Source organism: Falco cherrug, chromosome 12, assembly GCF_023634085.1.
Source record: "Falco cherrug isolate bFalChe1 chromosome 12, bFalChe1.pri, whole genome shotgun sequence".
Classification (NCBI taxonomy): Eukaryota; Metazoa; Chordata; class Aves; order Falconiformes; family Falconidae; genus Falco; species Falco cherrug.
In genome coordinates, this window is record NC_073708.1 from 32572274 (window position 1) to 32586908 (window position 14635).

Below are 14635 nucleotides of genomic sequence, written 5' to 3' on the forward strand. Positions count from 1 at the left end.
TCTGAGGAAGTATTTCTTACAAATTGCTGCTTTGCCTGTGCCTAAAATAAGTGAGGTCTCCACATGGAAACCACCACTGTAAAAGCTGAGCGTACTTCTTGTGCTCATTGTTTGTAGCTTCTTTCCCTATAGCAGTACCTGGAATTCTACCCTTTAGCAAGCACATTCTTTCAGCATGTGACTTAGTGTTACCCAGGCTTTCTCAGCTATAATAAAAGCGCCTTTATAACATCCTAATGATAGTTTTGGATAATCTGGATTTTAAGATAGGAGCGGTGTGAACAAATGTAATCTCTTTTATATATGCTTTGGCTTTCATCTCTATCCATATGCCACTTCACTACATAGCAAGTGTTTGAGCATTGTGGTTTCAAGGTCAGCTCAGAAAGGGCAAATACTTGCTCAGGCTCCCAGTCTTTTCAGAGATATTTAAGAACTTCTTTTAAAATTTGTAAACTTTGAGAGTTACTATAGACTTATATTGCAGCTAAAGGAAATTGTGGCATTTACCAAATGAGTGGTGCCAGTGTTTAAGCATTTCTTGCTACGTGATGTTTGGCTAATATTCTAAACTGTAAAATGCTCACTTGAGATTGGCCCTGCGAAATTTTTTTTGTTTGAGTTCTACTTATTCACAGATAGTAGCTTCATTTCCTGTGTTGTAATATTACGTAAGGTATTTAGCAGAATCGGTCTGTGAAGAAGTATAAATAAAAGGTGCAGATTAATAGAACATTCAAAAATACAAACTTGGGAAGCATGTAGGGTATGGCAAGTGCTGATCTCTCTGGATATATAAAAATAGTCGTGTATTTGAAGGATACTCTGTTAAATATAAGTGAATACTGTGCTATATTGACATTCCAGGGAACTCTGCTATCCACGTAAACAAACACACAGAGTAACTGCCCTTCCTTGGCTGACCTTGACATGGAAATCCTTGCACAATTGCTATGTGCCCAGGCGTTGCATGGATAAAGATGTAAGCTTTGCTGTATTCTCCTGACTCTGCTTGTAGAGGTGACAGGGCAGAAATCTTTATTTAGTCTTTGGCATTCAATCGGAGATTAGCAACAAAGGTGTCTGGTTTTGTTTGTTTGTTTTTATGGTGACACAGTTGCCTACTGAGAATTACAACGATGCCACCACCTCATTTCACAGATGCTGCTGAACTGCTCTCAGCCGGGATAGATTTGGTCATTGGTCAGCTGGCTAAAAATCAAACTGCCAGCCTAGGTAGAGATGAAGGATTTTCCCTAAAAACCTTGTTTATATGGGAAGGTGTAAAAGCATCCCTCCAGTTTCAGATAGACTGTGCATTTGAATTTAATTTCAATTTAACATAGTATCTTCTTCACACTGGAAACTGACAAAAGGATGTTTTCAGTAAAGACTTTAAGAGGCTAAATAGATTCAGCAAATTAATTTTGAAGAACTCTGGGTGTAGGAATAGTGGGAGTGGTTGTGTGGATGGTATTGGTTGTGGGGCTTAGCTATGCATGTTGGTGTCATTTTTCCTTTACATTTGAAATCCATGTTGCATGATTTGAATTGCTAAGTTCAAATGTATAGATGTGACATAAAATATTGCTTAAGATAAATTCTACAGTAGATCTCCGTTCTGGGCAAAGTTAGTGAAAAAGTGTATGTGGATCTCAGTAGAAACAGGATCTAATAATGTGCAAGCTTACAAATAATAGGGGATATAGACAGGGAGCTGAATTTTACACTTGTCAGTTGAGGTGACTCTGAACTCATGGATATTTTGCTTAATGGTTTGAACCCATCACATTTCTTTTGAGGAGGACATCCCATTGAGTTTAGTAGAACAGTGCCCATGAGTAAGTGGAAGGTGCAGATCAGAGCAGAATAATTCCCGCAATATTGTTGTGTTACAAAAAGTCAGACTGCTCTCTGGTTTCTTCCTTTTTCTGTAGAAGAAAGTGGGTGTGAGATTCTTACCAGTGTGGCATACATCATCTCTGTGCTGGGTTGTGGCTCATAAGCGATGATCTAGAATGCTAGGTACTGCCTGTTTGATGACTCCTTTCAAAAGAGTATGTGAGTGAGCTTATCTGCCGCTCAGGCTGCTTGAACCTTTGATAGAAACCACAGAATTCCGGGCCAGGGAAGGTCACAGTCAGTCTGTATTAATAGAATACAGGACTGAGACTGTAAGTAAAACTGTCCTTCAGACCTGCTTTTCCCTTGGATTGATTAGGCTTAAAAAAAGAGTCTGAACATGGAAATTGATTGAAAGATGCTTTCTTTATCGACAGATGGAATGTATAGTTAATATTGTGTTTTATTGTTCAGTACTTCAACAGGCTGGAAGAAATCCATCTCAGAAGACAGTTAATAAATATTGGACTTCACAAACGATTGCACTGAATTTTGATGATTTTTGTAATATTTTAAAAAAAGAAAAACCAGCTACAAGAACTGAACTGCTTGAAGCATTTGGGAAAATAGACACAGATAACACTGGATATATTTTACATGATGAACTTTATAAAATTCTTACAACGGTAAGTATCAGTACAAACTTAATTATCCATCTTTAACCATTAGTAGAGATTTTGGAAATCAGACAGTAAAACTATTCTGAATGTGTAAACACATACTCCTAATCAAAAGAATCAATAACTGATTCATGGGGTTTGGGTTTTTTTTCCAATGTTATATCTGGTCTTTCTTCCATTTTTTCCCATTACAGTCTTTTCCTGTGCAGTTCATAACCTGTCTGTCCCTTTCAGCAATTGTGCCTTAAAGGTAGAAGCTGGCAGAAAAAAGTATTTTTCATGCTTTCACAGAACGCTTTGTTAAAAACCTACCTATATTGCAGTGGAGCAAGGGAAGTACACGTCACTCCCTTGGTTCAGTTAGTGCAAATCCCTCTATTCCCAGCAGTTCTTTAGGGTTATGAACTTTTACCAAGAGAATTAATGACATACCTTTGCTGTTCTTCCCTCGCAAGTTGTTGTCTATATATGTTCAGATACGAAGTTAAAAAATAGTATTTTTATGTTATGCATAAAATGTTAAGGTCAGTGCTTTAGTTTTATCACAGCAATGATGTTCTGTCACACCAGGGGCTTCATTGGATCTTATAGTTAGTTCCTTAGGCTCTTGAAGGAAACTGCTATGGTAAGTCAATACTTTGGTTAGAGATTATGCATTATCAACCCAAAGGATGCAAATGTCATAAGGCTTATCTGTACATGTCATTAATATGGCTTAAAATAATGACATTAAAAAACATCTGGAACTTCTTATTTAGCTCCTGAACTGCCACCATATTTTTAGGTTTCTAAATCTATAAAATTGTATAATCTGAAAGGATAGAAATACTTTTTTTAAAAGAGCAGCTGAGATTTTTGTGATGCTATGACATTGTAGGAGATGGAATTTTGAAGAAGACATTAGTAAGAGTATGTTAGAATGACAACTGTTGACAAGATTAAAATCCAGGTCCTCTGAGGATCTGCAAAGCAAGCAAACAAAACTCCTGAAACAGAACAGTCTTCCAAGTTGGTGTAGAGCTGATGCTCTGACTCTATAAACTACATAGATGTACATCACAGATGATTACAATGATTTTCTTTCTCTGTTCTGTCAGGTTTTTTTGCTCTGTACAGCCAAAAAAACTTCCTTCATTGTAAAAGCCAATCATCTTGCACAGCACAGACACTAGGGAGTAGTAACAATTAAAAATGGACTAGTAGTAGAATTCTAGTAGAGTCGTCAAAAGTGAGAATAAAACAATTTTAAGGAAATGTAGAGGAGAGGAAACCGGGATAGAAGGAACAAACACTTTACATACTGTATTTGTTGTGGCTGACCTATTAAACCAAAACGTTGTGGCAGAACCTTCAGTCCTCCTGTATGAACAAAAAGAACACTTGCAACAGTACGGAAATATTTCTTTATGTAATGAAAAGTAGAAGTAACTGATGTTGAGTGCTGCTGTAATTATGCCATGAAGAGCTATGAATTCTGTATTGTTACATAAAGTCAGGGCATTGATTTAGACCTAGACTGAAGAACTTGCTAGATGTGCTTGTAGTAGCAACTGGTGCTATTCAGACAGGGGAGGATGAGGATTTGTTGCAGTCCAGTATGGATCCAGGACTATATGTCTGCATCACATGTTTACCAACAAAGAAGTTCACATTAGTTTTTAGTCTCAAGTTTACACCATACATATGTAGCTGTAAAGTGATGTGAAGTCGACTTCTGTACAGCAGTCATATGTTGCTCTGTCATTGCTAACAGCCCTGTGAATCTGTGTAGAGGAAATTGCTGGAGGACCTTGTGGAGGACATGCTTTCTTCCTGAGAAATGTACCTTGTGTCCACATTGCAAATGGGGCACTCAAGATGGTATTCTGTTAAGCAACTTCAGGCTTGGTTCCAAAAGAATAGAAATTGCTTTGGCTTTACAGTAATGATTCCAACTAGAGATAGCTGCATGGCAAACTCATGCCTGCAATAACCCTTCTACTGAGCTAATTTGCAGATGTAGACTTGTACAATAGGATAGCTCAAGTAAATAAGTGAAACTAATTGTTATGAAGTTAGTTCTTGGTTGTTAGCATGCTACAGTATAAGTAAGAATGACTGAGAGCTGGGATTCCCCAGTTTATGGAAGATTTTCTAAAGCTGATGTGTTATTCATGGTGGGTTTCCAGAAGACACCACAAAATTGCAGGAACTGATGCAGTTCATCTGTTCGGTTTTTAGTAGCATTGTAGGGACGTAATTTTTTATGATGTTGACCTCTATTTTGACGATTCAGACCACAATCCAATGAAATCTAATGCAAGATAAGATTCCCTGAGAGGATATTATAAGAATCTTTATGCTTTTATTAAATGTGCACCGTAGGTGAACAGCATTCTTGATTAGGAGCTCAAACTGAGTTGTTTTTTCATTGCAGAGAGGTGAAAAAATGACTCGGGATGAAGTGAGTGCCATTACTAAACAAGTTGATTTTAACTGCAGTGGTAAACTTGACTACAACAAGGTATGGCAAACAGTGCTATTGTTTGTTCTTGTGTTATTGGCCTGATGTGATTGACAGTATTAGCATTATCAAACACAGTACATAACACCTCAATTTGTTAATCTATTGATGACCTTCCCCCAGGCCTCCTGCAACTGGCTACGTACCGGAACATGGGTTGGAATATGTTTCTGTTTCACTTACTTTTATCTGGTTATTATCCTTATAAAGGTCGCTTGCTGGAAGTGAACTTAATGTATTAGGCAGAGCCTAACAGTAAGCATGAAACTTATGAGCTTGTGGGAAGGTCAGAGTTAAAGGAATGGTGGAATAAAGATGACAATCGACAGCAAACTTAGCTAATCAGTGAGAGTTGCTATGTCTGTGACATTTCGTAATTTCTTATTTGTGGGACATTATTGCATATGTTGATCATCTTATTTTCAAGATGCATCAGGTGTTTTTTTGACATCCTCTCAAAGCAGTGACTAAGGTTTGAACTGAATAAACAGTCCACAAAGATTTGTACATAAACATAGTTTCATAGGAGAAAAACAGCTCCCTGTGAAGAATCATATGTTAAAAAAACCCATTAGTTTTCAAATATCTAGAAAGAAATATAAATCATGTCTTGGGTTGAAAGTCACACTGAATTTTTATTCAATATTTGGACCTCCTTGTTGAATCATGGCTCCATTTTACTGTGTAACTTGAGTGGTTGCTCTGATTCGTGACAATGAAAATTAATATTGTGCTTTAAAAGAAAAGGCATTACACATATTGATGTGTCCTTTCCTTACTAATGTTACATTTTAAACCTAAAAACTGTGAGAAAGAATGTTTCACATACCAGATTGCTTTTCTTTATTTAAAGTTTTGTGACTTATACATGACAACCAGCGAGCAATGCTGCAAGACTGCACGAGAGAAACTGGAAGTTAATAGTCGATTGAGGCAACAGCAGTTTGGGAGTCAAGCTGAAACTTCCTCTGAAGGGATCACACTGCCAGTGTCAAAACCATCACTGAGAATCTCGAGAAAAACTGATCACAAACTAGCACCAATAAAAGGTATTTATATTTTATATTGGGAGTTTTCATTCTGTTGGAGATCATGCTTGGGGTCAATGAACAGTTGAGTATTTAATTTTTCTCAGATTAGTGAGAATGTTACTGACTAATAACAATTTCTACTGTGACAATTGCCTAAATGTTGTGGTAGAATATCTGACCTCTAGGTTCAAATGGACTTTGACTACATCTATGATCTGAAGCTCTGAAATTCTTAAGGGTGAGTTTCGTTGGCTCTTTGTGTGACACAGACCAGAGGAAAGAGAGACAATGAATGCTCAGATGTTGCAACATAGGCGAGTTACTTATTTCCTTCCCAGAACAGAGATGAAACCTTAAACATCTATCAATAAACAGTCTGTTTCCATTATTGAGGCCCCTTTTCAAGCACAATCAATATGAGAGTTTAATGTTCTTTCTGAAGTTACAAAGGTACCTAAAAAACATCTCAAACTGGAAAAAGACCACAGGCTAACATACTGCAAAGGTACCGTGTATGAAATATTTGCATGTAGTGCGCACTGTTTACTTTTAAGTTGCTTCAATTCTAGGTGATACTGAAGAGATGCAAAAATGACAACAGTGATGAAGGCTGAGTTTATGTAGCTGAAAGAATTGTACTAGCAGAGTTACTCCAATGTAAGGAACCAGAAAGTAAAGACTTGGAAGTAATTGCATTGGGCAGCTGTGCCCAAGTGATTTGCTATCTGGTGGGGAAACTATGTTGTCCTGAAAAGAAATAACTTTAAATTAGAAGCAGGTTAAATCTATCCACTTAGGACAGATTTACCTTGATTGCAAGGTAAATGGAATCACGGGGTAACAATTTCTTGTCCTTCAGGCAGATTTGGTTCCAAGGTTCTGCCATTCATATGCCCGTGCCCATTCACCTGGGACGTACAGTCAGCAAAGTAAAAATGTTTGGGTAATAAATTATTTAAAGTTACATAATTACAAGGGAAATCAGCTTCTCTGATTGAAGTTCTTGTCATCCAGTTTTTCTCTGTGTACCTATAAATGTAAGCCTTTATGATAAATAGCACTAGGAGTGCGTTGAAATAATGTAATTGTAACTAAATATTTATGTTTATAGGTGACAGCAGAACTCCTTCAAAGCCCTCATCAGCTCAAAGTTGCAAAGCATCCATTTCTACCACAATCAGCATGGGCGCCAGTAGCAACAGAAACACAAAGCTAATTGAGCCAGACACAGTGAAGGTATCATGTAAGCTAGTCCTATTGAAATTATGCTGTTTTCCTCGAGGCACATATGTTATCGTATTTTAAATAAGAAACCATTTTTCTCTGATTTTTAGCTTATATTTTATTTATAGTTTGTCAAGGGCAGCTATAAAGTACCGAGAGGTTTCTTGATACATATTAACATTTTTATATACTGTTGGTTTTGCTGACATCTAGTTATTGAAAATAATTTTTCAGGTGTGAAGGTTTAATAGAACAAAGTGTGTTTTTTTATAAATGAAACCACTGTTGGATAAAACGTTTAATGACTTTTTGAGAAATTTAAAATTTAATAATTTATTAGGTTGGTGAGAACTTTAAATGCTTAAGTAGTCTGAAAGATTGTGTATCATAAACCTTTATATGAAAGGTAATTGGAAATAAATAACACATCTGTGAGCATATTCAGTTTGTTGGGCATTACTTTGTAAATATATGCTGTAGCCTGAAACTATTGATTTTTAGTTAGACTAATATGTTCTATCAGTACTTTGTTTTAAATAAATCACTCATTCAATATAAATTCCTGTGGGAGAAAGACAACAAAGTCACTTTGCTAAGTCAATATTTGTAGAGTGTTAATATTGATCTTTTTCCTTTGTTTTCCCTTTCTTGACTGAACCTTTACTAGTTTTCTTTCAACAGAAAATAATAGCAGTAGAAGTATAAAACATTAACTGGAAACCACTAAGATACATTAAAAATGTGCACCTTGAGACTCCTGAGAAAAAGGGAAAAAATGGTTATGACCACATAGTATAACTGCTGGTAGAAAACTGAACTGATTGTTCTCATGAGTTACATTTTTGTTTCAAATAACAACTCTGTATTTGTTATTGAACTCTGAAGTCCTTTATATCTTTGACATTGCTATACCATGACATTTGTTCTATATTAAAATTTAAAAACATAATCTCAAAGGAATTTTTTGCAGTCTGTTTAGGTATCTGGACCTCCATGCAATTTAACCTGCAATTTCACCTTGTTCAAACATGATATGTAGTATATAAAACCATTGTAGTTTCCCAATATTGGATTCCTCTTTCTTTGTACAAGCTAGTAAGAACGGAGTGAAAAAAAGCAGCTGCAGATATTGATTACTGTTGATTAGCGTCATACAAAAAGTGAAATTAAATCAATAAACATGAGAAGGTACGTTAGTAGAGCTACTAATTTTTTTTTTAACCCTAATTATTAAGAGCAAAATCCAAACTGTCAAAATCAGTGAATAAATATACAGCGATTTATTTGTGGTGTAGATCAGAATCTAGCACCCCAAAATTCTTCTTACTTATATTCAGAAATAATTCTTTTTTTCTGCAGTTTACCTGTCTTTGGGACAGTAAGAAAGTATTGCCATCATGAAGTTGGACCAATGCTAGCTTGACATTTCTGACAGAACAGTGGAAGTCAAAACATGGTGAATTGTCTAAATTTTAAAAGCCCTTAGAAAACATGGAATGTATTCATAGTGCATTCTTCCATGTGTTTTCTTTTTGTCAGTGGAGTTTTGTGACAGGTTCAAAGCCATATAAATAAATCCGGGGACTAAAAACCAGACAGTTGGAGAAGTGTTACAGATGTGCATAAACAACATGCTGACCTGTTGGGCTTTGGCTGTAGCTGAATTGAAATTCATTAAAAGATGGCAAATGGAGATCTTAAATTTCTGCAAAGTATTCTTTGTGACAGTTTTAGTCAAGGTTGAAAGACATAACAAAAAAAACCCCAAACAAACAAAACATCATCATCATGTTCTAAAATCTTCTACCTGCATTGGGTAGCTAAACTATGCATGCCAAGGAGTCTCACCTTTACATTCTGCTCCTCTGAAGTCAGTGAAAGACCTGTACAGACAGTGGGTAGCAGAAGAAATACCTGACAAAAGTTTTTTTCCTGAGAGTAAGTTATGTGCCTCTGCTCATGTCTGTGAAGTAGCCCTACACAGTTAAACTAGCAAGAGTTTTTCTGTGCAGATGGAACAGCTTTATACAAGACAAAGCGTTGAACTGAAGTTCTTTGCTTTAATCATAGGAACAATTCCTCTCAGAAACATTGCTTTCTATTTGGAATTTTGCATGACTGTATGGACAATGTCAATAATAACCTAAATTGTAATAGCAGTGGAATGCATTATTTGGGCAGTGATCAGCGCTGGCAGCAGCAGGTAGTGCCTAACATTTCTAATACAGACATTTCCCACTGTGTTAGCTATTATTAGACAACTTTTGTTATGCTTTGAAGTGACATAATCAACCCAGAAAATAATCTTTTCGCTTCCCAAATTTACATACCTGTTTGTAATTTGACATGGATAATTTAGAGAATATAGCACCACCTCATGCTCTCTGCAAGAATAACAGTTTAGTATTTGATTCTTAAAACGTTGTCAAACTTGCTTACTGTTGCTCACATCTTAACGTGCATGTTGTTCCTTGAGCTGTTTTCCCCTGCTTACTTGGATTGTGTGATTTCCCTGTTGTAACAATGTCTATCTGAAAGCAAAACTGCAAAACCTGTAGTCTTTCATCTGAAGTAACAGGCAGAAAAATGGAAGGTGAACAAACAGGACAGAGCTATTCTCTGAGGACTGTCTGTGAGGTGGTGGTTTGAAGACCACTGCCATAGTGAGAAAGGGGGAGTAGAACATGGCTGTTAGAGTAATTTTTTGTATGTGAAAATTGTCACTGTATCCTTTCAAATAGTTACAGCACATTTGGACTGCTGTTTAAATTTATATTATGCACTTTTATGTCTCAAAGAACAGCCATACTACTTCATTAGCAAACCTTTTAACTTGGATCTTTTTGAAACATCATTAATTTTTCAAACAGTTTTGTAAGGTACTAAGCCTAGAGGCTAAACGAGCTAGCAACCAGTTATCTCAGCTGTGTCAAGTATTAAGGATAAATCTTAATTTGCTGCATATGGACTTTACACGAAGTTAGGAGTCTTGGAAGTATTCGAATAAACAGTTCACTGAGAGTGGAATAGTACTAGAGGTGATTTAACAGACTAAACTACATATTCAAATTCTAGGACAGACTTATGTTGTCTCTGATGTTAATATGGACTCCCATTATCCATCTGTTTGACTGAGAGAACTCTGTTGCTCCATGTTTAATCCTCAGTGTTAAGTCCCAGTAACGTTTTATCTCTATTCTCCTCTTTCCTAATTGTTCTCTGTGATTGGACGCCTTCTGCTTATCCTGTCGCTAGAGATCTAGTTTAGTGGATAAAGATTGATACAAAATTTTTAGGTGGTCTTGTTAATTAGTTCTATACAACCACATAGAAGGTGGCCAGGGACAGATCTCTGACTTTGTGGACCAAGTAGCATAGGTAGCTGCACTTCCACAAGGCTTAGGCCTAGCACCCTGTCAAGCAGATTGTGTCTACTTTAAATGGCACTTGGCTTGCTTCTTTTTTCCTAGAACCCATGTGGTAGTTTTGTGGGTTTAAGAAATTTTATTTTTCAATGCTATTCATAATCTTATGTCTCTGCATCCCAACCAAGAATACACATTACAAGCTGTAGGTTAGGTCATGGCACAGAGTGTGCGAGGTTTTAAAACCTGATGGGATGATGTTGACCGTGTAGGTCACAGGAAGCCAAATCAAGTGCAGTTACATGCACGTTCCTCTTTGAAAATGATGCCTGAAATGAAAAATCTTCTGAACTGCATACATGTTTTCTTGAAGAGCACTAGCTGTAGTCACCTGAAACAGAGCCATGGAATGAGCTAACAGCTAAACAGTATGGATGGCAGGGTGTTGAATGCTTCACCTTGCTTTTCACTGTCTTATTTTGCAGTGTAGATAGCTGGTGAGATGAGATCATTGTTCCTCTAATAGCATGCTGTTTCCTCTGCATCTCTGATGGCAGAGAAGATAGGTTTCCACGAAGGCCCTGGATCCAACATGTTATTTTAACTGGGAAAGATTATGGGAGGAGAGGGAGTTGGTTATTAGCTTCCACCAGGGATTTGATGTCCCATATTACTTTAGATAACTTAATTGATCTTTGGTTTTTTGATAGCTTGTGCTCTGAGGAAGTATGTGTACTTCTAAAGTCTCTTAGAACTTCCTTAGCATAGTCTTAATTTTCTTGAAAAATCCTAAACCTCCAGAGAACAGCAGAAAGTAAGTTGCAAAGTATATAGTATTGGTACTTAGAAGTACTCCGTATTGTCAACTGTATGCAAATATAATTAGAAGAATTTGACATCTAAAATTGGTATGATGCATTATGCTACCAAAACTATTGGAGTACTGAAGATTAAATACTTGTTGCCTTTAGATCAACATCTTGGATGGGACCAGGGTAGTTTCACCATAATAAAGTGCAGTTTGAGATTAAGACAGTTTCCAGCTATGTAAAATCTGGAATTCTCATATACCTACATTCATGTGTTCAGGGTGATATATTTTTATTTCTTTAAGGTGAAGATTCTTTTTATAGCTGAGTTTGTGCTATTTGTGTGAAACTTGTAAGAGTGATTAAGAGACAGAAAATGAAGTGAGAGATAGTATTAGATTCTGCAGTCTTTCTATGCCAACACAGATGGTGAGTTTTCTCAAAGTACGTTTCTTTGTTTTGGTTGATTTATAAAAGTTCTTAAAGCAGAAAGGAGTATAATAAAGATGAATTTGGTAATGTTTGAATGAGAAGTGTTTAGTATAGAGGAGTTGATCCTGTTCCCACAGAAATCAGTGGCAAAATTGTGGCACAGGACTGAAGGCTCTTAAATCCATGAGTTCCAGAGTACTTTACATTCTTAAGAAATGCAGAGTTCTGAATGGAGAAATTTAAATCCAGGATCAGAGCTACATGTATTACCACGTGTGTTGCTTGGCATCCTGGGTGTATATACGCTAGCAAAGTCCAGTTCTTGCCTGACACCTTTAGGTCATTGACTGTAAAGTATCATCAACTGAGTGTGAATGCATTGTAATGAGGATCGGTTCTTTAAGAGGAGAAATTAATTGTAGCATTCTAATGAAGACTGTTTGGCCTCAGTTGGACTTAGTAGTAGTCAGCCTCGTTACTGGGAGTTACATGCAAAAGTTTTCCATTTTTTACAAGCTCTCTTTTCAAATCTGTGTTAGCTTACCTGTGACATTGAACACTGAGCATTGGTACAGCCACCTGGACAGAGCTCTCCACTAAGATGACACTGAAAGACTCCTTCTGTTAGGCTCTGCTCAGAAACATTAGCTTCCATTGCTAGGAAAGTGACTAAAACCGTGGACTTAATCCAGATCAGTGAAGGCAAAGCAAGAATGACTTCTGTTCCTCAAAGCATACAATACATCTATAGGTACTTCATTTTTATTTTGCTAAGGAAGTATCATTCTGATTATATTTTAAATTGAAAATTGGGACTTGCTATTAAAACAATAAAATTGAAGCATCTAGTTGTTTTAGCATCTCAGCAAAATCATGGCTTCTCTAGAAACGATATTATTCACACACAGAACAGTTTTCAGTTTGTCTTTCCAATACTTTTGACAGAAGTCAAGAAGAATCACTTAAATGGACCAGTGCTGGTGTTTGTGATTTGTCTGAAGGAAACAACTCCTCATTGTTCAGCTAATCAGTTACGTTCTTTGCTTGATTGGCCTGATGGAACTAATGTAGCAAAATTCCAGCCTTTCAGTGGCAAGTCACATAATTCAGAGAATTTTGTTAATTTAGATGATTCTTCATGACAATTTAAATTTCATTTCCAGTATTTGAGCATTGGGGCAATTGTATGTTTTTCATGCATTTTCACAAGTGAAGCAATATTACTAACTGCTCTGCAAAAATTAACTACAAAAAGGACTGTATGAGAAAATTACTTTTGTTTAAAGCAGAAGATCAGTGCTGTACCTTTTACAGTATTGTAAAAAAAATACAGTGGTGTATTTTATGCAGGATTTATTAAATCCTCAAATTAATTAATATTTCAGAGAAGAAGCTTTTATCTTGATCAAAGATGAAGGCAACATCTAATATTTCCTTGGTTTCCAGGACTGGCAATGTGCACAATCCAAGGGATGCTTCTACTTAGAAGATGATGGTGAAATCATTAGTCACAAGTACAAGCTGTACTTACCTGAGAGGTCTACAGTATGTATTACCATCAAGCCTTTAAATGTTCGTCAGGTAGAAGGTAAGTGTATTTGTATTTCTTGGGAGAATTTTCCATTATAAAAAATATTTTCTCTTCTCATGCTGATACATCTCTCCCTTTCTTACTTTCAATACTTTGCGATATTTTTCTCTGTTGACAGAACCCTATTGAAAATACAACTTAACTTGTCACACCACATTTTCTGCTTCATGATTTTGTGCTCACTGCCTGGGCAGTGAAAATCAGCTAAGTCCATTATCTTTCTGTTTGTAGTCAAGCAACCTCCTAGATTATTTTTGGCCATACATTTGTGGAGTTTCTGACTACGAAACTGAAATGTTAGCACTGTTTGCAGTATCTTCCTTTAAGGTGTTGATGTACTTTGTGAGAAACGACGACACAAGGTGAGTATTGCCTGAAGGATCTTGTATTCTCCACATCAGATACTTCTGTAAATACTTAAAACAGATTGTGGCTTTTTATGGCAGTATGGTATCTTGATGTTTTCATTATGAATCTTGTCTGATGGATGTATAGCATAGTATACCAATTTTAATTTTCATCTTAAAAGAGTGAAGTCCAGCATTAGAGCCACCTGAGATGAGTCAGCCTTTGTGCTCCTTTTTTCCAAACAGTGTTGGCTTTTTTCTCTCTGGTGATTCACCAAGGGTCTTCAGTTGCTACGTTGAAATTGTTTTTTCTCCATGTAGATTATTTCCTCTTTAATCCTGTGAAACAGGAGCCATTAGATCCCAAAGATGTTTGAGTCACCTGGACTGGCTCTTGTGCTACAAGTTGGTAATTGGTTCTGATTGAGGTTGGTAATAAAAACTTCACTGCAAATAATTGAGGGAAAATAGTTATTTTTCAGTTACTATCTGGCTGAAATGGGAAGCTGATTGACTTCTAATGGTGGTTTGATACTAACAGATTTGAATAACAGGATGTCTCAGTGTTCTGCTCATAACTTTTCTTTTTTCATGTGGCGCCCTTTTAAACTCTGCCTTAGTATAGTTCTGCTGCAGGATTGTCCAGACATTCTGTGTAACCAAAAAAGTACTTGCTTCTCTTTTGTGAAGGGGAAAAAAAAGAATTCTACTTCTACACTGTTGTAGCTTATGACGTGTCCAAACCTCAGCGCAGCACCTGAGGGACCATCAGACTCTCATGGAGAGGAAGGCAAAATGGCAGTTTATTGAA

General features: G+C 36.5%; 1 protein-coding gene across 3 annotated transcripts in view; it reads left to right on the forward strand.

Moving 5' to 3' along the window:
- Positions 1–14635, forward strand: part of EFCAB7 (EF-hand calcium binding domain 7) — a 30985-nt gene that overhangs the window by 4668 nt on the left and 11682 nt on the right. For all 3 annotated transcript variants that reach the window (XM_055725133.1, XM_027804003.2, XM_027804004.2), the window contains 5 exons: positions 2317–2528; positions 4939–5025; positions 5879–6074; positions 7168–7292; positions 13333–13474. In XM_055725133.1, the coding sequence (XP_055581108.1) occupies positions 2317–2528; positions 4939–5025; positions 5879–6074; positions 7168–7292; positions 13333–13474 (762 nt within the window). The remainder of the gene's footprint in view (positions 1–2316; positions 2529–4938; positions 5026–5878; positions 6075–7167; positions 7293–13332; positions 13475–14635) is intronic.